At 42.7% G+C, this 26669-nt stretch overlaps 1 protein-coding gene across 9 annotated transcripts; it reads left to right on the forward strand.

Annotated features, from left to right (window-relative positions):
* The first annotated feature begins 472 nt into the window (after positions 1–472).
* On the forward strand, positions 473–26012 carry LOC1274094 (serine-rich adhesin for platelets). Of its 9 annotated transcripts, XM_061650179.1 has the most exons (8): positions 2573–2821; positions 5680–6631; positions 15377–15675; positions 15737–16147; positions 16262–16445; positions 16509–17402; positions 18479–18520; positions 19395–26012. In XM_061650179.1, the coding sequence occupies exons 2-8, from the start codon at positions 6553–6555 to the stop codon at positions 21992–21994; spliced, it is 4509 nt and encodes a 1502-aa protein (XP_061506163.1). In that variant the 5' UTR covers positions 2573–2821; positions 5680–6552; the 3' UTR covers positions 21995–26012. The 9 variants fall into 9 exon arrangements, with proteins under 9 accessions (XP_061506159.1, XP_061506160.1, XP_061506161.1 ...); XM_061650175.1 differs by lacking the exon at positions 2573–2821 and adding an exon at positions 473–928 and having other exon boundaries at positions 16262–17402; XM_061650176.1 differs by lacking the exon at positions 2573–2821 and adding an exon at positions 960–1178 and having other exon boundaries at positions 16262–17402.
* The last annotated feature ends 657 nt before the right edge of the window (positions 26013–26669 follow it).

A 26669-nucleotide genomic window follows, 5' to 3' on the forward strand; every position in this document is an offset into this window, starting at 1 on the left:
CCGTTCGTCGTACCACAGCCGAGCGAATACACAATAACGTATCATCGTGGAATCGCGGTTAAATAGAATCTGTATGTAACATTTTTTCTCACCTAACAGCCCAAAACATACTTTAAAAAAACAAATAGTTTACATCCCATCCCGCGCTCCTCCTGCAAAGGGCGTGCAAGGCCGTCCAACTTAGTATCAACTGCGCCATTTTCGATGACGTAAATCGAGCCCTCGGCTCGGTTGCTGCCCACGCAAACTACAACCATCCCGTAGCCGAATGTGTCGGGATATGGTTTGTTGTTTCGTCTCCCCGTCCACTATTTGATCCCTCTTTCGCCATTCACCAAATTTCCGCGCTTCTTTGTGTGCGTTTCTGTTGTGAATGCGTGTGTGTAATGGCTGACGGGCGGTTTCAAACGAATGTCACCCGTAAAAGCTCCATTCTATAGCAGCTGCTGTTCGCTCGTCCCGGATCGTCCTGTTCGGTGTGAGCGTTTACACGTTTGACTGGGTTGTTCCCTCCTATCCTACCTCACCACTATTAGCACTGCAGGCATACATACGGGCGTAGTATTACGTGCAACGAAGGAAATCCTTTGCGCAGCTCATTCAAGTTCACGGCTGCAGCCGTAACGGATACTACCCCCGCTTGAGCAGTGGCAGGCGGCATGTATTCGGAAAAGGATTCAACTCTTCCTCTTCTTCACGACAGTTTACCAAAGCAGCCCCAGAATATCCGAAGCAACACAGCTCACGTACGACAATGACGCGAGTGCATGTGCATGTGTGTCGTCTAGGATGCACTGCCGGTGGCCACAAACTACAGCACCTCCAAAACAGTCTAGTGCATTGTGTTGTAGTGTGTAGATGTTCATCCCTGTAGGCAAAGCGATCTGGTTACCGTTTTACCAACAATGCTATTGGTTGAGTCTTACGAGTAGTGTTTTTATAATTATTATACTTTTTAACCACGATATTGATAAAGATAAAAAACTGTATCACAATTGAACAAACAAACTTAATTTTGTGTTTCATTGTGTGTACTGCAAAACAATGTGTAATTTTCCTTTCATGTATACGGACAGTGATTAATACTCAAAACTTTCCCAGCTCATATGCTCGTGGAGAAAAAGTATTCTGCAATTTTCTATGCTTTTACATCACCCAACATCAACGACTGTGTTTCGGTAAAGTACAAAAAGCGTGCTATTCTGCTAGTTCGTACCTATTTAATGACCTAAGACGACAGGGAAATACAAAACAGTGTAATATAGCTACGATAAGGAATCAACCTCGGAAATGGTCTACCGCTGTGACAAAAGCGCATGTGCGGTTGCTCTTGAAACTGACATCAATTGCAACACACACACACACAGACTCACAAACGCCAGAGATAAAACACACAGAGCAGCAAAGGCTAGGACAGCACGGACGCCCTTCTTACCGGGCCTTCTCTCGTAGGCCAAAGCGAAACGAAGCGATGGCATTTCCATTCGAGTCTGTTTTATCACTCACCCCGCCCTAGCTGCAGCTGACCCGAACCCCAAATGTGACGCAGTTGTAATTCGAAGTCAACCGCAACCGGCGCTGGTGTGGTTTGAAAGTGGCCGGCAACGCAGTGCGCGGTGCTTTTTTTCTTGTCGTACATCGTCGTGAAGTAAACCCCGGAAGGAAGAGAACATCACGCCAGCAGGACGACCGAAATGGGTTTATCGAGATGATAAGACGCACTGTTATCTAACCGTTTAGACTGATGGGTTCGGCGGTTTTGTGGCAAATCGAGCGTGATGTATGCTGGATTCTGCTGTGCGTTTATGTCGAAGTTTAACTACCATTACGCCCGTACCTCGCGTGTGAGAAGAGTATCAGGGTATTTAATAACTTGCTAATTAGAATATCGTTGAGTAGTACAGTTAACACATATTTTTAAGTCAACATAATCTTATACCTTTTTCAAGATAGTCTATGGAGACGCCAGGTCTTTCAAGTGGATTAAGAAATATCTTATTTGCGGTGGAGCTGATTTTTAAGAGTTTTGTGTAACGTGTAAGTCGAATTAAATTCGTATCAAGTAAACATTTCCCCGGGACCTCCTGCTCCAACGAAACAACTCCCGTCCCTTCCCTACCTACAAGCGAGGGATGTGTGTGTGTGTGTTTTGTGTATCGTGTTCATTTCATTCATCGTTTCATCGTGCTAACCCTCCAAAGGCTAATGAGCATCTGTTCCGCTGGTCCCCAGAAATAATAATAACGAAAAAAAAGAAACAAATAATAACGCTGGACTCTGGCATAGCGTTTCATGAATCGAATGAATTTCTCGATGAGCAATCCTCACCATTTTCCCGATGACGAAATCCGGTGTGCTACAAAGCCAAGTGCTCGCGCGCTCTTCTCTCGAAGTCCGATAGCCGTTCGAATCAGATTCATTCACAAAAACGTTGCCACCTACAACCCCGCACGCACCGTTCCAACGCATGCGAACGCTGTTGGCATCGTGTTTGGTTCGGGGTTTCGGATGAACACCAAGCCCTAGAGCTCGAGAGCACGATGTGTATGGCGATGGCGTTGAGGGTTTTCCGTTCGCGTCCCGTTCGGTCAGAAGGGTTTTCGCATCCGATCGCGACGGCCACCAATTCAACTACAGGAAGCCTGTTTGGCCTGACGGGTGGCGTTTTCTTTTATTTCTCTTCTTTCAAATCACCCATCATTGCACCAACACCAGCGTACAGTGCAGTGGTGGTCTGCGGATCCTTGTGTTGGTAATATAGGCAGTGTGTGCAAGTGGTCATAGTAGAATCCGTCGGGCTATTTAATTTACCCTCCAAACGGTAAGAGTTTTTTTTTCACCGAGTGCCACAACTTGAAGCTATTTTGCAGTGTCTTTAGTGTTGTGCAGATGGGGTGAAAAGAGTTTTTTGATGTCAAAACCAGCAAAACTGTGAAGTGAACAATGGGCTGTGGGACGCATTCGTTCCCGCCTGTCGCAAGTGTGCGTGAAAGAATGTGCGCCATCATAACCGTATCCCAGGTCGCTTTCAGTGTGTAAGTGGCGTATTTTGTACTTTATTTTCTTCGCAACTTGGGTAACTTGCAGCAGAAATAGGCAAACTTTACCGAACAAATTGGTGAACAGCTACAGCATGTCAGAATGTGAAAGCGATTTCAGTTTAAATCAGTTTAAATGGGAGGATTCACCTTCCACTGCAATAAAGTTCGTTTTCGTTACCATACTAGCGCTGTCTCTTTCGTGCTGCCCATTAGTGTCTGGAGCTATTTTCTGCCTCGACCTACTTCCAGGAAACCAATTCCATCAAACAAACATCAGCACGGGCGGTATAATGTGGCCAGGATAATCTCTCATGTTTGTGTGTATGTGAGTGTGTGTGTGTGTTTTTGAGTGTGAATTTGTGCAACGAGTATGTTTCTTTGCTCCACTCTGGTTGAAGATAAATAAGCTCAATACACTGTGGAAGTGACAATCATAAAACAAAGATGGCTATCGGGTTAACGGAAAAGGATTTACTGAGCTAATGGATTGTCATGGAAACGTTTTCACCCGGGCAGATGAAACGCTAGTGCATATTACAATCTTATTTCCACAGTTCGTCACTATCAGTATAACAGTTTCGCTCACGCTTAATATCCTCCAACTTCCTCTCTAGAAATGGTTCTCTCAAACTAGACAAGGGCATGTCCTGACTCTGACGCGAATCCTATACGCCACACCAGCAAATAATGCTTTTCATTTCCACGTTTTGAGACGATGTGTGTGTGTGTGTCTATATATGTGGTAGTGCACCCGTGAGACTTGTGAGTATGACGTTTGTGTGTTGGGAAAGCGAGCGAGCCACAGTTTTCCCTCAATACAATACGAACAGGAATCATACTTTTGCATTACTTTGTTACGCTTTCTGTTTAAAAAAACACAAACAAAGACTTTGTTCATTGGCACACTTTAGCCTTTGGATGAACAGTTTTCCCATTTATTTAGATTATATTCTGATGAGGTGGAAATAATGATGATTGATGCTTCCAACATCAAGCCACAAGCAAGTAGGAGCAGTTGTGAGTTTGCGCCCGCAGTTACATTAGTGTTTACGAACTTCGTTGTGTGCGTGTCGCGGGCTTTCAGTGCATGTATGATACTGTACAGCTATCGAAAAAAACGCGTGCAAATGTGTACGTTTTCACCAGGCGAAGGTTTGGTAATAAAGGCACAGCAGCTGCCACAGCGTGGCAGGTAGGCTGGCTGATAGGGAAGCAGTTCAATATTTGCTTTTTATTTCGTACGGCTTTTATGTATGTGGTAATATCCGTCACCAATGGTTGGCGTTTCATTTGTGGAAACCAACATTATACTTTCAACGAAGACATATATTCGCTGTTCCCTGAACTGAAACTGAGTTGTAGCTGTTTTATTACCTTTTAACGTTTAAACAATTATAAAAAAACGAAGATATAATAGCAAACCAAAGCATGCACGTTTGTTAATGTTGCATCTTGAATGCTCTACTTTCTGCAAAATAGTTTTTCTCATCTAAAATGATAAGAAATAAACTCGCGTCCCTCCGTGAGTCGCGACCCTGCCTGAAACACGCTGACGAGCCCCGTAGCGTTTTTTTCTTTATCTTGCCGCAATTTGTATATTATTATTATTATTATTATTATTTTGCAATATCGCAGCCGGTTAACGACGTCCGAATGCGGACGATTCCGTTGATGCGCGCATGGAATGGGGGAGAAAAACTTTTTTCCCGTCGTTTCCCGCTTGCAGTAAGCTTCGGTATGATTTAGTTTGTTTGCGGGAAAGAGACCAGCCGTGTAAAGACTACCCTTTGTACTCTGTGTGGCGACTGCTTGCGAGCAACGACGACGTCGACGACGGTTTCACCGTAGCAAAGTGATACTGAACCACTGCAGCAACTTTGGAAACACACATGCACACACACTGAGTCCTACAATCGAGATGGGAAAAAAGAAGCTATAAGATTTCGGCTTCCCGACCGACACGTGGGAACTACGTGATTTTCCGCCCTCGCCTGTGCGCCCAACCCCTTCTGTACCCTTTGGTGGGAGGCATGTATGAATCCCGACCGATAAGAGTAGCGGTACTACGGCGGCTGCTTGTAGGACCCAGCAAAAGGTATAGGAAAAGCGATTGCTCAGGAAATCTAACCCCGAACACAAGTACGGTGAGACACTCTTCCCCGCTTAATCTACTCCCCTTGCAAACTGGCGGCATTTTGAAGCGTAATGAAAATGTCGCAAAATTGATTTGCCTCTGTACGAACAGTTTCCCAGTTTCCAGCCAAACCCGAGCAAATATTGAATGTTCGTGATCGAGAAACGGAAACCGCGAAGCGAAAATTTCAGGAACGTCAACATACACTCAAACACACTCACACACACACACACATACACACTCACACACACACACACACACACACACACACACAAGCAGAATCTGGCCGTGGAGGGTTCGGTACAAGCGAGAGAGCAGCGGTGCGTGAAGACTAGTATAAAATGTCCTGGGACGTGAGGGAATATACTGCCCGGGGGCAGCTCTCAAATATGAAGCCTCAGTTCAACAACTTACTGTGACCAGGAAGCTAGTAGGGCTTTTAGCCATGCCATTTTGCAATTTTTATGTCTTATTCCGTTAAACGGTTTTTCCATTTCTCTCCAGGCTGGCATCGTACAAAAAGTGTAGTTTTTTATCGCAAGAAATGTGTGAGTGTAGGCGAGCAGTGTAAATATGTTTGGTACGTAAATAATCCTTCTCTTCGGAGGGCTTTGTGAATAATGAGCAGCGTGCATAAATGATTCAAGATCTGTTTCGGAATGATACCGGAAAAGAAGCCTCTGTAAAACAGTCGATTCGATTAGCAACGAAACACTGAACAGCGAATGAACAGTGAACATCCTAATAGTTGCAGTGATGTTGAAGTGATTTTTCAGAGTGTGCAATATCATATGATTTCGTTAACGTATCTTGTGTCTAAGAGTAGCAACTACAGTTTCGATACACTGCTATGTGTAGTTTATTGCCTGTGATGATTTAAAGCTCACGACACGGATAATTAAGCAAACGATATCAGCATCGGCAAACAGCGCACTACCAATCGAATCAAACGTGATCGAAGTGATCGTGGGATTTAAGGGATTAAGAGCAGTTGATCGGCAAGCATAAGAGCGACCTGCGTTTAGCCAGTGCTGTGTGTTGGAGAAAAAGTACCCAGATTTAAATCAATTGCTACTGGTTATCGTATCTTCGTATTTGCACACCGGAAACCCAGTAAACGGACGAATGACGAATGATTGCGCCAGTCGACAGTCACGGGGCACCAGCTAGTGCCACAAAAGGTGTCTGCTGTAGGCATCGGAAGGTGTGCCCAACCGAGCGACTCTACAACCGAGCAGCCATCGCTCACAGGACAACCCAGCAACAGACCCAAGCAACCAATCTGCAGCAGGCGCTAGAACAGAGACGGCAGAGTTGAATTGCGAAACAGACGTGTACAGACGTAAAGACGATCAGGCGCCGAGCAACGGAAAGCTGATGGGAACCCTAACAACCTCCTCAACGGCATCCAGCTTTTCGTTAGTTAAGTCAAAAATCGGAGGTGCCAGCTATGAGGGTAAGTGATTTTGAACAGCTCAGCAAACCACCAAGTTTCACAAATATGTGAAAATAGTATATGATATAGAATGTATTACCATCATCAGCTGTCTGTTTTTGCCATATTGTGTACGTCAAAACAGCGTGATATTGTACGGCAAATAGTTTGGCTAATAAGTGTAGCACTTCTTTTTGTGTACTTCGATACCTCAACCGAAATCATTTACCCACGGTTACGTGGTACACATTTTTAGGTCTACTACTAAACATGTATAAGGGTTGATGTCATAGGTCGAGACACCAACAATAGGATGAACACTTCACGATACGTTTAAATAATTTATTTATTGAAGATAATTGCGTGGCGCGCGCAGGGGCCTTTGCAATATTAAAATAAAGTAATACTTAAAATAACCTTACTTGCTATATATTTGAAAACAGACATGAACATTTAAACGTGGCAACTGTAATGTTGAAGTCAAAAAAGCAGTAGAACTTATTGAAAGCTTTACACATTGAAATAATTGGATCATGAGCTCCTCTGGAAGTACGGGCCCGGTCTATTTTGATCAGAAAATTTCGAGGACGTAGCGCGTGGTCAGGGGCGTACAAATTTATTTTAAGAAGAAGCTCGGGAGCATCAATTTCGCCTTTTATTAATTTAATTTAATTTGAAATTTGATCGGTCTAATACTAACATGTTCCTTTGTTTCCTTTCCTGTCCTTTGATTTTCGAACCAAGTGGAATCAGGTCATTAATAATTATCATTTCTCTACTTCATACTTTAAATTTATATATTTATACAGGCGTCCCCCGAGTTACGACGATTCGCAGATACGACGATTTTGATTTTGACAGTTAAAAGTTGTCATTGACAAGAAATTGATGTATTTTTTTTTGAATTTCTGGGCTGATAACCGTTATACATACATTTCCAAAGATTCCACAACTACCCTATCTTGAATATCTATATTGTGTACGGTTTTTAAAATATAATTATTACATTATCGAACATTATTTTAAATAAAATACACGATATAATAAAATCCAACTCTTCAACTTCGGTTATAAATTTTATGTTCATAGATATTCGACATACGACTTTTTCGACTTACGCCTTGCTTTGGGACATTTTTTCGGTCCCAAATACAGTCGTATCTCGGGGGACACCTGTACATGAATACGAACTAGGAAAAAGACACAGCGACATAAAACTATCGTTACCTTTTTACACATTATTTCATAAATTATTTGCAAATTATTTCGTAAATTATTTTTGTACAACATAGCGTATTAATCTAGAAACTACGATTACTGAAATTTCTGAAATCTGGCTGAAAATTGTTTTTGCTTTTCAATATTATCTTCTTCTTTGGTGGACAACAACCATTGTTGGTCACAAAGCCTGCGTGTATCATTAGTGGGGGCTTGGGTTTCAGTGACTTATTAATTACCATAGCAGGATAGTCAGTCCTGCGTATGGGGGCACGGTGCATTCGGGACTTGGACCCATGACCGGAATGTTGTTAAGTCGTACGAGTTGACGACTGTACCACGAGACCGGTTCATATTATTACATCGCTTAATTATTTTGTCTTGCTCTCATTTCTAGGGTATTAAAGTTATCCCAGAGAAACGTCTATTTTAATCTTTTTTTTGTAGAAACAAAAACGCAAAATATCCCATAAAGTTGAGGTCTGTGCTTAGTAGACGCCATTGCAGCAGTCCGATTGAACTAAAGAACTGAATAAATACATAAATATGTTTTTCATATTCATACCTTTCATAGATTTAAGGAACCGACAGTTCCGATCATGTTATGGATGTAGCCACAGTATTATGAATTCAATGAATTATATCAAGTCATTAACTCAGTGGGTGTTAAACGTGACAAACTAGCAATACAGATAGACACTTTAAAAACAAAAGACGTTGAAATTGTCAATATCGATCATCCACATCACTCTTTTGTAAACTATTTCACTCCTACCACCGACTATACATTTTCCAGCGCTCACTGGTAGGGACCACTTGGGCTTCACCGTTTTAAACGATGGTCATAATTAAAAAATCTCACAAGATCTCAGCTGTAGTCTATCTACTCAGAAATGGCCAACTTTGCTTAACTGTACAATAAAAAAGATCAGACACGAACGCAATAGTTTGCCATCAGTTGCTGCCAAATGGCCGTCTGGATAATGTCTGTACGCGTGTGGTATAATAAAAAGGGCCGATTCTGCAGCAATTACGCTCTTCCTCAAATACTACCACATAATATAGTTGAAGCGTTGCTTCCAATGCGGCATTGCATATTTGGTACCAACTAGTGTGCTTGGGACTGACCGAATGATTAAACTGCTTCGCAGACCATCTTTCCCATTCGGCCAATATAATCAAATCGCAATAAAACCGTTCCTACCATTCCATGAACCACCGCTCAATTGCAGTGGTTTAATATGGCAGGGTAAAAATTTCAATCCCAGAACTGCCGTTCTGCAATTTCGGCTAGACAGCTGAGGAGCGGCGGTCCGATGAGCAAACCAATGGTTAACGTTCGACCGATTGGTGTCATTTATTAGCCGATCGTTTGATGGCTCACTCATTCCGGAAATCTTTCCAGAGCACTTATCGGATTGACGCCGAACCACCCTCCGATGGATGACGCAACCACAAACACCGGATCTAACGCACGTGAAAATAGTCCAACCCGTACGGAAATTACGGCGACCCGAAACATACCAAAGGATATACTGCCGAAGAACCGTTGTCGCGCTATTCCGTACGTCGCGCTGTGCGTTCGCTTGGGACGAAGATTCCGGACATCATCGTCTAGCCATCGGGCGCACAGATGGTCATTGCCGCTGAGCCGTAGCACTTTGGTAGGCGCGTAAATCAGGCGCCAGCCAAACCGCCTCGAATTTTCACAGCGTTCTTTGCCGTCCTTTTGCTTGCGGTGGGCTTTTGGTTGGCTCTGGAAAGACCTCAGCGCCGTAGTCGGCACGGTTGGCTCCAGCTAGGCCAGAAGCCACTTCAACCCATTCTGCCACTTCGAAAGGGTCAATTTGTTTTATTATTTTCTCGCCCCCGCCTCTGCTTCCAGTCCGTCGTTCAAGAGAATTGGTGGGGTGGAATGAGATTTTTGTTTCAGATTTCTCGCTTTCCCAAGAGTTAGCCAAGATTCGAAGCCTTCTTGCCTCGCTTGTAGTGATTGCCCAGTAACGCTAGCCAACAATCCTTTGAATGTCGTTTCTACAGAAAAATGGTCTATGATTATCAGCGCGCATGAGGCTGGAATGGTGGGTGGTTGGATGTATTTGTTTAAAAGCATTTAGTGTCGTGGGTGCACCACATAAATATTCCTCCACCCTTTATGTCTCGCTGACGCTCGTTGTGGGTTGAACAAGGATGTCATCGCAAACATCCTACCATTGACGACGAAAGCTTTCATTGCATTTTGCAACGATCTCACCAACAGCACCGCTGTTACCAAGGGCCGGCAGAACCTTCTATCCCTTTCTACAACAAAACTCTTCATTGCACTAGCGGCAAACCAGCAAGCAATGTTTTAAAGATGCCAAAATACACAGTGGTTGGAATGTGGCCAGCAATTTACCAAACAGGCGCAACGAAACGGTGCAACTGAAACAGCTCCGACTCGGTAACGAGTTTTGTCGTGGATCGTGGAGGAGTAACATAATGATTGTCTTTCGTGTGGGAGTCTTATCCTTTTACATGGATCGACGAATGACATCGTACGGAGGCGTCAATGACCGCCATACACATCGGACCACCATACGTTTCTATTAGCGGCCTGGTTGACCTTTGTAGCATTTATGGTCGAGAAAAATCTCTCCTTCACCCTATTGATTTCATCCGTACTGTCGCTTCGTTTTCCTGTAATAGTACATTTTTCATCCTTTGCGATGACCCGAGTGCATAGGAATAATCGTTTGGTGATCAATAATAACGAATGCTCTTTTCAGTGTTTTTCAAACACTGTCATTCATTTGTAACAAATTTTCTTACTGGAAAGATACCAAGAACCAACGCAAAAAACACGTCATCTATACCAGTACTCTCCAACCTCTTGTGGATCACCACTTAGCATTGTTTGCATATTTTCCGCGGCTGACATATATTGAGGATATATATTTTGTAGACTTTTTCAATGTTTCTTGATCAAATATGTTTAAATTTTATGCTAGATATGCCTGTTGATAATTTAATCTTGAGTATCGGAAAACAAATTGTAACAAGCTTTTCTAAAAATGAAATTCTTTCACGAGCTACGTGTGTTATCGCCAGGAAATGGTGAAATAGTTTCCCAAGTCCTAAAAAGTGGCAAACAATTTATACATGCTACAGTTGCTTTTCATACGAGTTCATATATATAATACTATGATTTATCAGAGTATGTGATTAACTTGTAAAGTGCTTGACATGTTAAAGTTTGCTATTCGTTGCCTTCTTTGTGAATTAATCAATGAATTTTAGTTTTTATTCTATTTGGAGTAACGTCCCCACGCGGACAGGCCAGCCTGTACAGGCTTTCGAAACTTTGTCAGTACCACGCAGCCACGTGAGGACGGTCCATTATAGGATTTAGCCCACCACGGGCATATTGTTAAGTTGTGCGTGTTGATGACGGTAGCGCTCCTTATTTTAGTTTTTAGGAGTTTGGTTATTAATGCTTTGAATTACATCTAAACATAGTTTTAGCAATACGGATTCCTAAACCGAACCAGATGAGAGATCATTAATATTTTTATTAAAACTTTTAAAGTATAATTCTATAAAACAAACACTTTTGCTGATCACAAAAAAAAATCATTTACAAATATAGAGGCACATAAGTTTTACTTATGTGCATATTGATGGATGATACACAGTTTTTCTCGAACTTTTTGACAGTTCGACATGGCTTATAGTGAGAGATCGTAATGAAGTATCAATATATGAAACATTGAAGTCCTTTTTCGATTTAGGCCCAGGTTTATGAAAATGTTGCGGGAACATTTGTTGCCAAATCGTATGGACGAATTGTCAAACTCATGTTATGGGAACATTTTTGTTGCAAGTGAAACAAATCGATGTTTCATGAATGTTTCATGTTTATTTGTTGCAGGAACATTTCCGCACTTGTTTGTACACTAAAACGGATAAAAAGTAATTTAAACTTAATTTTGAAATGTTTTTGTGAGCAAATTTGTGCACAGTTTTTGAAATAAATAGGAAAATCCATAAATGTTGCTATTGAACAAATGTTACCGCAACATGTTCATAGACCCAGGCCTTAATGTACACAAGTGTGTATGAATTTCTAGAAATGATTAACAAGAAATATTTTGCCCATTTAGTAATGCTACCAATCGAAAAGGTGTTAAAAGTTAGCTAAGATAGGCACTTAGTAAAAATATGGCCTGATTTAGTTAGTGGCTGCATATAGTTTTATAATTGTACAGGCGTCCTCCGAGTTACGACCTCCTCGAGTTACGACGATTTGCAGATACGACGATTTTGATTTTGACAGTTAAAAGTTGTCATTGACAAGAAATTGATGTATTTTTTTGAATTTCTAGGCTAATAACCGTTATACACACATTTCCAAAGATTCCACAACTACTCTATCTTGAATATCTATAATGTGTACGTCTTTTAAAATATAATTATTACATTATCGAACATTATTTTAAATAAAATACACGATGTCATAGATTCCAACTCTTCAACTTCGGTTATAAACTTTATATTCATAGATATTCGACATACGACTTTTTCGACTTACGCCTTGCTTTGCGACATTTTTTCGGTCCCAAATACAGTCGTATCTCGAGGGACACCTGTATTCGTAAACTTACTAATGGTATTAAATGGTTCAATGTTGATGGTTTTGGTTTTTCCTTTTTTAAACCACCTATTACTATTACGGTGGAAATCGAATGCTCTTTTACAATTGTATTCCAACAACATTAGAGCAACAGTCCCGAAACTGTCGCACAACCTCGGAATGGCTCATTGACACTGAATGCTCCGACCGCCAGACCGGATACACTAACGCCTGATTTAATATTCATTCTTCCCAAGCCAATCACTATTCATAATCGGTCCAACTTAATGTAAGCCGTTGGGTTGGTCAGGACCTTAACAGATGCTGCCGATCGTTACCCAGATGGAATTAATTTGCCACCACCAAGACGAGACAAAAATACAATTAACGACTCGGGAACGGAGTTTTTTGTGCCGTGTAAACGTAATGGTATGGAGTCGCTGCAGCAATAACAGTAGCTCAGTGGAAACTGACAGGAAGCTTATTTTTATAGCTATTTATGCTTATTTAAGCGGTAATCGAGTTCATGTTCCTTTGCTTTTTGGATTAGTGAATAATCTTGCATTGCAAATAGCAAAGGTTCGTAAAACGTGTTAAACTTCAAGACACAAACGTATATTAGAGTTTACAACATCAGTATGCATAAAGCCCAGTAGTATACATGTTTAAACTGATTGAATTATTCATCGACCGAATCAGACTGTAGAGTATTCGGAAGTAGCTCAGAATTAAAATTTAAACAATTCCCAACGCTTGTGGTAAACCAACAAGTTTAAACAAGCACTACGTACCGAACACTCAGGTCAGTCAAATTGCAGAGTCTCAAGGACGAATGTGTAACATCCTTACCGAAAACAAACGAAAACCAAGCACTGCATCACATGCAGCGTAGAGCACCTAATTAAACTGCAGCAAAAACATTGTTTTCCATCCGTAAAATTACAAATCGCCACCAAACCGACGGTTGGCCTTCTACACAAATTTCCGCACCGTTTTGCGGCCTAGATAGTTCTCGTTGCGGCAAATGTTGTTCCCTCACCCAGCCCAACGTTGAGTGTTGTAACGATAAGTAAAGCAATCATACACACTCACTCACTTCCGAACCATTGACCAAAAAAAGAAAATAAAAAATGAAGCGAGAAAGCAAATGGTACACATCGTACGAAAGATATATCGACCAAATGCACCAGATTGGTGCTAAATTTGACCATCGTTAGAGTAAGTAAACGTGAAGGCGCCGCCGGAGTTCGGTTGTTCTCGCCCAACGTCCTCGCCTGGGCAGGGATAATGATCGCAAGATTAGTGGCGAGGTCAGGGTAGTAGCAGGAGTCGTGGCCCAAGTCATGTTCCTTTCCGTGTGCCCGCATTCGCTTTCGCCTCGATTCGCTGGTCTTATTAGCATCACCTCTTGAGAAGGAAACCCAGGCGAACATGGGGATGGCATGCAACGAAAGCGTTTGCGTGCATAAACCTACACCGTTTTTCTAATGCAGTCGAGTTTCTTGGACAGGAGCTATTCTCCTTCGCTCTACGTCTATTTTTCTCGTCTCCCAACATAACTAGACGAGCGAGGGAATGGTTTGAGGTTATTTTCAGGCGCAGCACTAACTGGATAGAGGGACATACGAAAAAACAGCGCTTATGGTTGCAAGTCACAGAAACCCTCGGGAAGCTAAGGTTCCTGTACAGGAGAATGAGCGTTTCTTTCGTACTCGTTTGTACCTTGACCCATACGTAATGGGTTCAAGTACGACCGGGAACAAACATTAATCAAAATAGGGGAAAGCGACGGCAAGAGAAAAAGAGTAAGAGGCACTAGTACGGCAGTACTGTAATATAAATATTTCATCTTGCGCTGAATAAATGGATACGATGTAACGCTCAGTATGAACGGCACTATGTTAAAAAAGACAAGATACTTGTTTCACATTTTCGTTTTTTGATAAAAACACAAATCCTTAAAAACTATGTGGCAGGAGACTCATACTTATTGATAAGATTATTAAGCCTAACGAGGCTTCAAAGAGCATAATACTGCTCACCGTAGTGAACAGTGTGCAAACCAAGAAAATATCGTCAATCAAATCTAAACAGAACTTAGGTAAAGCTGACATCTCCTTAATTTCCCATTTCATTAACAGAAACGGATACAGTATTTGCATCCCACTTTTTCCTTGTTATCATACATACCTAGTGATCTGAGGTTCGGGAGTAATTCGAAGGCGCTAGAAATGGGATTCTGCTGAAAATAAATCCATCAAGGAATGAAAAAAAACCCCTCTCGCTTTACGGCGATAGAAATACATTACGTGCGACTTATTTAGTCGTCGTTTCCTCCTCATGTCGTGCTATCTGTCAACGACAGATCGCAGCACATGGAAGGAACGAAATCTCCATTTGTGAAAATATGTTTTCATTTCGTTCCCGCAAGCCCGCCCGCTAGCTTCGATGTCGAGGCAGAATTGCTTACAAGGTGACACGTCCCAGTCGCTATTTCCGTGAATGAATTCTATTTTGTGTATGATGAGATGATAAAAAGCGGCGCGAAGCGGTATATGAGAATCGTGAGAAGTGATCAAATTATTCTAAATTAAATTTCTACTGATTATTTATGTTATTCGGTGATGACGACAACCGCCGAGCCAGCCAATAGCTAATGTAATGGATTGTTACAGCGTTCTGTCCATCAAGTGAATAAAAGAAATATGTTTGCAAATAGTTAATAAAAGAAATATGAGTTTCCTAACCTGGATAGCTTTTTTTTTTAGCATCTTGAAGAATATTTGAAAGCTATGTTCGTATGGTCAGTTAGCATTATGGTTGCCAACTTCATGTACAATCAATGATATTTCTTTTGATTTTTTTGCTAACAATTGTAAACAAGTTTTCCATTTGTAAACTATTCTCTGGCTTATTTGTGTTGTATTTACTAACAGAGGAAACGACTGAAACCCGCTCGATGACGGAGCGAAGCGGCCGAACGGACACCAGTGGTCGTTCGGCGGCCCTCGAGCGAGCCTACGTCCACGACGTGTACGAAAACTGCGAGGAACCGAATGGACAGATTCGTCCAAAGGTAGCACAATTCCTGGGAGGTTTAGAGCCTGGTTCGCTCGTGTGCGATGTCGGCTGTGGCAACGGACGCTACCTTTCCGGCTTCAATCCACTCATCTACACGATCGGTGTCGATCGGTGCTACCGCCTGACGCAGGTTGCCCATGGGAAGGGTGGTGAAGTGAGTGCACTAAATGCAACAGATTCTTTTAGGTACTAAACTAATGCAAACCTTCTTTTAGGTAGCGATATGTGATAACCTCGAACTACCATTTCGTGACGAATCGTTCGATGCGGTTCTATCACTGGCAGTGGTTCATCATTTCGCCACCACGGAACGGCGCGTCGGAGCTATACGCGAGCTGGCACGCATCTTACGTATTGGGGGTCGCGTCATCATAACCGTGTGGGCACTGGAGCAACGACACCGGCGCTTTGAGTCACAGGACGTACTCGTACCTTGGCAACCACCTCGCTGTAAAACTGGCGGCATTTCGGACGACGAAGATGACGACGACTTCTTGCCGCCGTACCACGCGTATACGGAGGACTCGACTAACTCGAGTCGTTCGGCCGGCGATGGGGACAGCTCAAGCTTGTCCTCATCTTCGCCTGGTGAAACATGCTACAGCTTTGTGCGCCGTGCAATACAGGTATCATACTCAGAAAGGGATGCTCGTTGAAGGTTCACCTTCCTTGCCGAGCGTTCGCTAATTTTATCCCGCATGTTCTCTCTCTCTATCTCTCTTTCGCGCTCGATCTCACAGAAACTCGCAGGCAGTAAACGCAGTCCTTGGTTCCTGGAGTCATGGAGCTCGCGGGAAACTAAGCATGACAGCAGCCTCGACTACGAGGACGCGAAGGATCTGCCCATCGAGCTCAGGCGCTTGGAAGACTTCGACGACCTGCCGGAACCGCCGCTGTCTGCTGGCCTCAAGAGCCGGAGTTTAGGTAGTATACTAAATCCACCACCAAAAACCATAGTTAGATCACGTTCAAGTGTACCAAGTTTAGGTGCTCAAATACCTGAATCGAAAGCGACCCCCGCCGCGGAACCGACGCCAGTGTCCCGCCGACCAAAGCTTGTGAAACAGAAACAGTCACTATGCGACGACGTGGACTATAAGTTTACCGAGTCCTCCGCACAAGCCTATCGGGAGCACGGGCTGCGCAATGAGTCGCGAGTCCAGCTACTGCGCAAGCAGAGCTCGCTTAACGAAGAGCTGATGGCCGAAAGCCGGCTGCGCGAAAAGGAGCGCATCCGGAAGCGCATACAGAAGCAAATCTCGCTGAACGAGAGCTTCCTGTGCCGATCGCTCTTTACCAAGCGGCTGCAGGTAATCAAGGAGGGCTTTGCGACCAAGCTTAAAACGTCGACCGGCAGCCTCGAGCGTGTCACTAAGAACGGCTTCGTTAAGATCATACAGAACATCAAGGCGGCAACGCCGGCCGCATACCACGGTGGACCGACCGGCGGCGGCGGCGGCGGCAGCGGTACCGGTGGTGGTCATCCGCATCACCATCATCATCACCATCATTACCATCCCCATCATCACCACCCCAACCATCATCACCCGCACCATCTGCATCACAATCCGCATGGGCCACCGAGCGGTCGGCCGCCGTACGGTTACGATTCGGGCGACTGCACTGCCTGCCCGAGCTGCCTGGCCGGGATGTATCCGGAGCACGGTGGGACGGGTCGGTTCGGGGACTCCGGTAGACACCACCGATTGTCCCGCAATAACTCTGCCAGCGGCAGCGGCACCAGCAGCAACAGCAGCAACGGCAATGGCATTGGCAGTAACGGCAACGGCGCCATCGCTCACGATAAGCTCCTCGCCTCGATGGGCAGCAGCCAGGACGAAGCGTCCAAACCGAGGCGACATTCGAGGGAAAGTGGTTCCGGTAAGTTGCCTCTGTTCGCGCTTCGCAATGCAGCCACCTCGGCAATTATTACCACTTTCATCCTTTTCTACCCCTTTTTCCATCTCTTTGTCTCTAACATCCTGACCCTTCCATCCGTGACGTGTAACAATCGATCTAGTTCAAACGCTCTCTTCTATTTCAAGTTTTGAAACAACCCCTTTGATTTCTCTTCATGTCTACGCCCATTACACACGATAAGGAAGTAGGAAAATGAACTGTTTCCTTCTCGGTGATGGAACGAGAGACGATTTGAGGCATAACGACAATCACATTCCCCACTCTCTTTCACTCACTGTCTCTCTCTCTCACTCTTTCCACGTGTTCATCACACTTTACTATTATCACTGTTACCTATACCTTCTTGCAACATGTCACACTGTTTGCATATACTAATTACCTGCAACCACTTCACGGGGCTGTGTATCAGCAATTACGTCTGTTCCACCATTTCCTTACCCGTTTTTGTGATCCTCGATCCTGCATTAATGAGCTGTGTTTAAAATATGACGTTTATTGTGTTTCTACTGTTGTGAATGCAGACTGTGCTTGAGGCCATCCCTGTTCGATGGTTTCGATCCAATTTGTACAAGTATTGTCTGCGAATGGTCTCTATCTCTAGTACTATGTCATGTTGTTCACATGCCTCACTCATCTATCCCTTCACAGCACACATCGATCACGTTACGATCACGCTAGGAAACATCACACGTACACACCAAACACATACCCACACAAAAGATATCTCATTCACTGTTGTTCTGTATCACGCACACGTTTCTTTCCCTCGCAAGTAGGAGAAGCTCCGAAGCAAGTCAACATCCTTCCAATATTTGACATCCGTCAACATCCGTCCTATTTTATTAGTAACCTGTCGTCACTGTTTCTTGTTCTCTCACTTTTCCCTTTTCTCTTCTCTATACCTTTTCTCTTTCTATCTCTCTCTCTCTCTTTCTTTCTATTGTTCTCTTTCTATCTCTCTTTCTATCAACCTCTTGATCAACCATGACATTCCATCCTTCTACTATTGGTAATGCTCATCTATTTCTTTTCTACAGACAGTTTTCGTTCTACTTTCATTAAACGACAACGTTTTGCGGGTACCTACAAAACCGTACAGTTTCTAGCTCGTAGTAGTAATCGTTAAACGTATTAGTCTGGTTCTCAAAATAACCGGTAGCATTAGTTCGATCTAGTGCCGATGTGGTTTCCAGTGGCGTAATTAGTAAAGTAAAGCGTCAATGTCTGCATGAGCCCGAACGGAAAGCATAGCGAATTAGCGAAAGCTAGTAGATGAGCATGTACAATCCTACAAAACTAGATGAACCTAGATTGACGAGTAGTTTTTGTTCAGTGTGTATTAGTTGCAATGTTTAGATATGGCTTCGCGTTATCGTGACCGGTTTGGATAGATAGATAATAGCATATAGCTGATTTTAGCTTTGCTCCTTTGCAAACATTATCATCAAATGTGTGAAAAAACCTTTCACGTTACATTACATTGCAAACAATTCATTAGCTGCTCATTGTCACCGACAATGGCGTTAAAATCGATCACATATCTTTCGGTCGCATCATTATCATTCGACAATATTGTCATCCTATTATATTATAACACGCCTTGCCTTAGAATCAGCCATCCAAACTGTGTGCTCCTTATCCGTTCTTTGTATAATTTACATACTCGTAAAATTTACATGTCTATCGATATTGCACCTCATCCCCTCGGACAGCACCAGACTAAGCTCCAGTGTCATGCTTCTGACTATTTATGCTCTATGCATTAGCCTACCTGAATTGGCATTCTACCTTTTAGTTCTAATTTTGTTTTACAATTATTATTGAGAACCACTCTTCCGCTTGCCTCTATTAGATTTGTGGCACGTAGTGTAAGACTTGTTGACATAGAGCGTACTAACATCTATACCTGTTCTTTTCTGTTCTATTTCCCGTCTTCTCGTGCTCATGGTACAGATTCATCCAAGGATAGTAGTCTGCAGAGTGATACCAGCATTGAATCAGAGGATAGTTTTGCATCTGTGATTTACATTCCTAAACCAGACCAACAACAACAACAACAACAGCAGCAGCAGCAACCACAGCAGCAGCAGCAAGTGCAATCGAACGGCAGCTGCAGTATGGCAAGCGGAAGTAATGGTAGTAGTTATAGTACGTGTAGTGGCGGAAATGGTGCTAACGGTGTAACGAACAGTGTGGCCGATTTCTTCAGCCCCGGAGCAGCGATGAGCTGTATGCCTTCCTCATCAGTGCCAACATCGCCTTTGGTGATGCCTTGCCCAACACCGGCCCACTCCCCGGCGCCTCCCCGAACCAAATCCGGTTGTGTAGGGTTTGCTTCCGATTCGGCAGACGAGCAAATTCCGTTCAGCTCTGCCTCTACTGCTTCTAACAGCAACCAATTCACGTTCGAAGATACGGTTATACTACCCTGGCAACTTGAACAGCAAGAAACGGCCACTAAGGAACCTCCTGGAAGGAGCAGCACTGGAGCCACCGAACCTTCCGTGTCCGAAGCAGCTATACGCAGTACATCAGTTGGAACGAATGCTGCCGACAATGCAATCGCTTCGACGACCACTAAAGCGATACCGAGTAGTTGCGCTAGCAAAACTGAGCCACCCAGGACAGCTAGTAGAAGAAACTCCAGCACTGAGGGCAAACCACATGTTTCACCTCAGAAGGCAAACTCACAAAAGATCACACGCCAGCAGATCAAGGACTTACCCCCGATACCCAAATTTCGCCGCAGCGGCAACTATCCAATCCTGCGCCGACAGACCTCGGCAGCCGCCGGCAGTAGTACGGCGGCTCCCGTACCTGTGCCAAAACTTCTCTCGCTTGAGCTGTTTAACCCGGAGACGGACGATCTGGACAGCGACTCGAGCGAACCATCATCGCCCGACTCTATTGATAGTGTGATCAGTGCACTCCGCCCTTCGCTGTCTCCGCTTCCTGCAGGCAATGCAACCGGAACTGTGCAACAACAACCACAACCAAGTGGGTCAGGCGTTACCGATGCGGGCATTTTGATTCCCGCTGTAGGAGTACCTACTATTCCGCCACTAGTGGAAGCAGCTGCGGTTGTCGCACACAAGCTGGAAGACGTTGTGGATATGGCGATACCGGAACGCGTCGGAACCGATGGCAAACCGATGCGATTCAATGGACTGCGCAATACGACGACCGGCTCATCCGTACTGTCGCACGCTACCGACGTAGATGACCATGACTCGCGTCAACATTTGGTGGATTTTGCCGAAAAACTAAGCGCGCAACTGCTGAAGGAGCTGGAAAACGAAAAAAAGCGGAACGAAAGTTTCGATGAAGATGACGACGTATTTGCGGTTGATTGCAGAATACGCCCAGGTGGCGCAATCGAATCGCCTCCGATCGTCGACCCCTATCTTAAGAAGCTCAACGGTGATCTGCGAGATCTAAATCAGCTACGGGCGGAACTTCGCGAGCGGAGATTAATGTTAGCAAACCTGTCCAACATGGGATCGGGTGGCGGATTGGGAGGCCAGTTCGGTGGGAGCAACGATTCGCTCGGCCCAAGCTACGGTTCATCTATGGCTCCGATCATCCACGAGGAGACGGATGACGATGAAGAATTTAATGAACTTGAAGAGCGCCGCATGCACGGGTTGGAAAATGTATCGGCAGGCAGTCAACCTTTGGCAGGCCCGAGCGTGTTAAAGGTAGTGTCAAGTTTAAAATGTAAGAATCTCGGTGGCAAGACGGTCGACGACTTTGTCATCATACCGGAACTGGACGAGGATGATCCGGAACTGTCCAACGATACGACTTTGCTAATACAGGAAGAAGACAGCTCCGAGGAGCATCTTCACGCGTCCCTTGAATCAGAGCGTCCCCCCGGAACAGTGTCGGGAGCGAATGTGGCAACTAGTGGGACAAGCAGTACAACAGACAACTGTAGACGACGTAGCAAGGTGTCTAGTTTTAGCAGTGCAAAACAGTTGACGACACAGAGCCAGGCTGGCGGAAGCTTCCAACACGGCAGCAGTAGTAACAACAATAGTGGCAGTGGCAAAGATGCGACCGATCCATGTGGTCGCTGGAACTGTGCTTCAGTTTCTGTCATACCGTCACTACTCACAACATTAACAACGACGACGACAACGACGACGACGACGGCAACGATGCAGGCAACGACGAGCTCACTGGGCTCCGGGCTGACCACAGCGGGAAGCTCATCCGCAGCACATGTGCCGCCAGCTCCAGCGACCTGTTCGGGTATACCGATCTGTGGCGGCGAACGTAAACCATTATCAGCAACGAAAAAATCCTCCATACCCTCCTTTGAATCTCACGCCAGTGTTGACTCGTGGGCCCATTCGACCAGTACCGCGTCGCTCGACAGTCCGTCGATTGGAGGTTCTGCGACGCATCATCGATATTATCACGTGTTCCGGGAAGGAGAACTGGACGCGTTGATCAACCATCACGTTACCAGTCTACACATCGTTTCCTCTTACTACGAACGAGCGTCCTGGTGTGTCGTTGCGGAGAAAGTTCACGTATGGACAATTTAGGAATCCGAGCTAGGAACCGTCAAATGCGACGATGCGAGATGGAAATATTCTCGCTTGTATGATCGACTCGGTGTTAGGTCTAAAACTGCTACAATTCGTTGTGCACTGCTTATACGGCAACGCAAATAATACGTTCTTTTAATTCCACTACCGCAATATACGATGTATAGTTTCTTCGACGAGCAGTAAGAGATTTTATATTTACTCTCAATTAATTTGTTTTCCATACATCAAGAATTGCCTTTCTCAATTTTCATTTCAAACTGCTACAAACCATTACAATTCTCACATTTTGCGACACTAAGTTAGCAAACTACGAAAAGGCAACGAAAACAATTCCAACATCTAAGCTAATCTGACAAAAAACAGGAAGGAACTAGTAAACGAAACACATAAGCTAGAAAACGGTCTACACTTTCCTCGCGCTAAATATCAATGGAAAAAAGTGAGAGATGATCCCCGGCCGGGCGCTTCATCAATGCGAACCGTGCGTCGCAAGCTATTGTCGCGATGAAAGGTACTGTATTACTTAAAAATAATCTCTGTGATTGATCTATATTGACTTGAAAACATTAGTATTAGTATTATCAAAACAAAAAATGGATAAATCATAATAAAACTACACGTATCGTATACTATGAAGATATGTTGAAAATCAAGTGCAGTGGAGAGTAGATATTCAATTAACCCCTATTTTTCTCAGACGCTCCCTCTTATTTGAGTAACAGACAAACATGTTGCTAAACAAAGCATGAACACGATAGCCGTAGCTAATTCTAATCGTGTATGTTAAAGCGTTCAAGTTACAACGTAACTGTTTCACTCTTTTCGATAAAAAATAACAGGCAAAAAAAGTAATTCCAGCAATGTTAAATACAATGCAAACCTTCGACAGTATCAAACTGTGTAGTTGTTTCGATCGCAAAGTTTAGTTTTCTCCAAGCCGTTCTGTATATATCAGACCTCAACCATATTGCTAGAAAATTGATTATTTTCGTCCAAAAGAAGGTGTAAAAAGCGTACCTTAGGATAAGTTATTGTTGTTAATTGCCATGGGAATGAAAAATATCCAACCTGTGTAGTTTCAATAAGTTCCCAGTTTTCAATAAGTGCGTTGCAATTGCTAACCTTTTTATCCAATTTTCTTATTTTCTCTTATTGACTGTCGCTAACAACCACGCTTTTACAACGACGCTCTACTCCTAAAAAAAAACTTTTGTTTTTTTTAACATTCATTGCGAAACATTTCAGTTCTATGCTGATATTGACACTTACTCGCTAAAGAGATCATAAGCCACACAACTCTTTAAAGCTTCTCTTTGTACATAGCAGAAAGACAGCATTGAATCAGTGTAAGGCGAAAGCATGGCAATTTTTATAGTTATAGTTTCATTTTTTATTTAAACTTAACTATTTAAAACTATAGCACATGCACCGTATAAAGCAATTTTATTTTCAATCGTCATTTTATGAGCTCTTTTCATCACTACATATTAAGCCAAATGTTTAATTTCCTCTCACAAAGCTACCTGCTAGCAAGAACCAGTGAAGGCCTACCATTTTCTCTTAGGAGGTAGGCATAAAATGATCGTAGGAATAGAGATAGTTCAACACCGTTCCCGCTACACTGTCAGATAAAAAAACACAACCATACGAACGATCACCATTGAAAGTGTAGATATTTTGGAGCTACAGATACAGGGTGAATGAAGAGCATTTCCATAAATGTTATCATCTCATTGATTTGGTTGATGTTGAACTAGTAAGACATCAACTTACGTTAAGCGTTAACTTATTTAAGCAAGAACTAATATACACATGCACATACCTAAGATGGGAGGTGTTCATGTCAATGCATTTATGTTACAAATCGATCAGTACAACGCGCTCAAAAATACGGAACCCCCGTTCAGTTCAGCTAATCTTTTGGGCGTTATCTATACTCATAAATTGCGCAACGAAACAATAAAAACTCAAAAAAGTATGAATAACAATCATATCAAAAAACCGCCACACACTAGAAACAGACAGCATAAATTTCAAATACATTAAAATAGCATCAATAACAAACACTCGCAAAGCCAAAGAAGAAAACAGATCGAACAAATATCGTCTCAAGCAACATAGATGGAAAGAAACGCACAGAGATAAGAATAGCTGGCCGGGTGCACGGATGCTAGTAAACACAATGATACTAACTACTACTACAGTCTATCCACGATACTAACTCATCGTACTAGTACGCTAGAGTCAGTTTCGAGGGTAGGAAGTACAGCACACACTACATCAAACCTGCGACAGAGTTCGTTTCATCTGGTGGATAATCAATACTATTGCAAGTATTACAGTTACAATCAGAATATAATAATATGTTACGTCTTGCTACGTTATTTTTTAAAAACCTTGTAGGATTTTAAACATGGCCACGATAATGTTTTGTTCAATCGATGGCCTATTTCAAACAAAGAGGCCATCGATCACAGAATTCATGCAGGATTTTATTTACTGTAATAATACACAAACGAACTAAAATTTCAAGGCTATTTATAGGAAGCGATAAAAAATACAAAAGCAGCAAAAGGCGAATGAATGTTATGTACAGGTTGGACTGGCTCGAACTTCGAACAATAACTATTGCCATTTTACAATTACTATTTCAACGTGATCAACTGTAACTTTATAGATGATGAAGCAAAAAAGGATTCTATTGATGTTTTTATGTTTTGTATATTTTATTTGCATGCATATCAATTCGAACATACCCGTAAAGTTTTATAATTATTTTTTGAAAGTTTTTTATGCATGTGTGTACAATAATACATTTTCTACGACTCTTCTTATTTCATTATGCCAACACGATATGCATTTTCATGTTCCTAGCTTAGAGACAAAGTTCGTTTTATTGATCTGCAAAGTTGAGTTGTATATTTGTATCGGTAATAGCAAAAAAAACATTCGAACGTACCGCGTTTCCAATTAGTAAATGTAAAAAAGTATAGATCATAAATTTCGAAACCCTGTAAATTTTAGCTAAATGAAACGAATGAAAGAGAACGATGAAGGCGTATCAGAAACGAAAAGCATCTAAACAGAGACCACAGCAGCAGTAGCATGGAACAGAAATATTTGAATTAAAGAACATGTTTTTTTCTTCATACAAGACAAAATTATAAACCTATGTACGAATCACTTTATGCAAAACAGGGAAAGCAAACTTTCCATTGACGGCGTTGTATGAATTGGCGAGGTTAAATTGATAGACATGCATTCTTTCTATTACTATTATAATCTAAAGTTTAACAACAATCATTAGAACGAAAAAAATAAATACAGGTAACAAAAAAAACAAAACCTAACACAACTCAACCACAGCAACAAAACAAATAAGCCGCTCAGCTCAGCATTCTATTAAAAAAAAAACAAGAATAGAAAAAGACATGAAAACGAAAATTAAAAAAAAACACTTGTGTTCTTTTGCAATACCACACATGCTGTTCTAACACGCTAATACAATAAAGTCTTTAGACACGTAGATCGTTACCGATATTCTCCGTATTTGACAAAAAGCAACAACAACATAAAAAAACTCATACGTTTCTTTTCTTGTCGGCTATTTTTATTTATTTTTTTTTTCGCACACTGTTTGTGCGAAACACGCCCTGGATCGAGCAAACCTTGGCTCGCGCATAATTAGTCTAAGAAAACAGTGAAACTATAACCCCAACTAGGATTCGAAACTAACGAATAAAACAACGTCTATCTTTCCTGTCCGTACAAGCGGCGGGATTATCGACGGAAGCATTGTAGCGAAAACCCTACGGCTATGAGTAATGTTAAAAAATTTAAAACTACTGATTGAAAACTAGCTAAAGTAAAGTGTAACGAAGGCGGAACAAACAACACGAGAACATTGTAGAACAGGAACTATTGCGTGATTGCTGAAAAGAATATAAACGAAAAAGGGGGAAAAATAAACATTACTACGAAAAATGTCGCCTGTATATTCCAACCATAACAACGCTTGGCCCAAATGACTCATTTTATTATGTGTTGTGATGACTTAGAAATGTACACAAGTGTTTTCTTCCGGGATTGATTATCACCTAAAACAGTCTAATGACATATACATCTTTGTTGTATCGATTCAACCATTAAAGATGACCCATTTTCCTCAGCAATACCATTTATGAAGAACAATTGAGATAAATAATTTCGTTTCACCTTGGCCTTGTTGACAACGGCCAGACCCAGGCTCTTGATTTCCACCCGTAGCGAGAGGTTAAAAAGAGTCGATGCAAAAATAGCCTTGCACCTGTACTACTAGTCAAATTGCTTAATCTGCGAACCGAATCCAGCCGTGTGTAATTTAGTTTACTTATTGATCAATGTGTACCTTCCATCACCAATCCTTCATATTGCAGACAAACAACTGTTCTGAAGGTTAACTAAACCTGAATGTAACCGGTCAGCTAAAGAAAACGGGGAAAGCCTCTTGCAGGACACGGAAAATGGTTAGCAGATAATGAAACCAAAAAAAAACAAGAAGACAAAAACTTCAATCTATAAGCAATCAATCGATTGATGCAAACATTAGTGCCTTTTTAACGTCACGATCAGACCCATCACGTTCGACCTATTCTACCGGCCGGCACTTATGAAAAAGTAATTGCCCGAA

This window comes from Anopheles gambiae, chromosome 2 (genome assembly GCF_943734735.2).
Source record: "Anopheles gambiae chromosome 2, idAnoGambNW_F1_1, whole genome shotgun sequence".
Taxonomy (NCBI): Eukaryota; Metazoa; Arthropoda; class Insecta; order Diptera; family Culicidae; genus Anopheles; species Anopheles gambiae.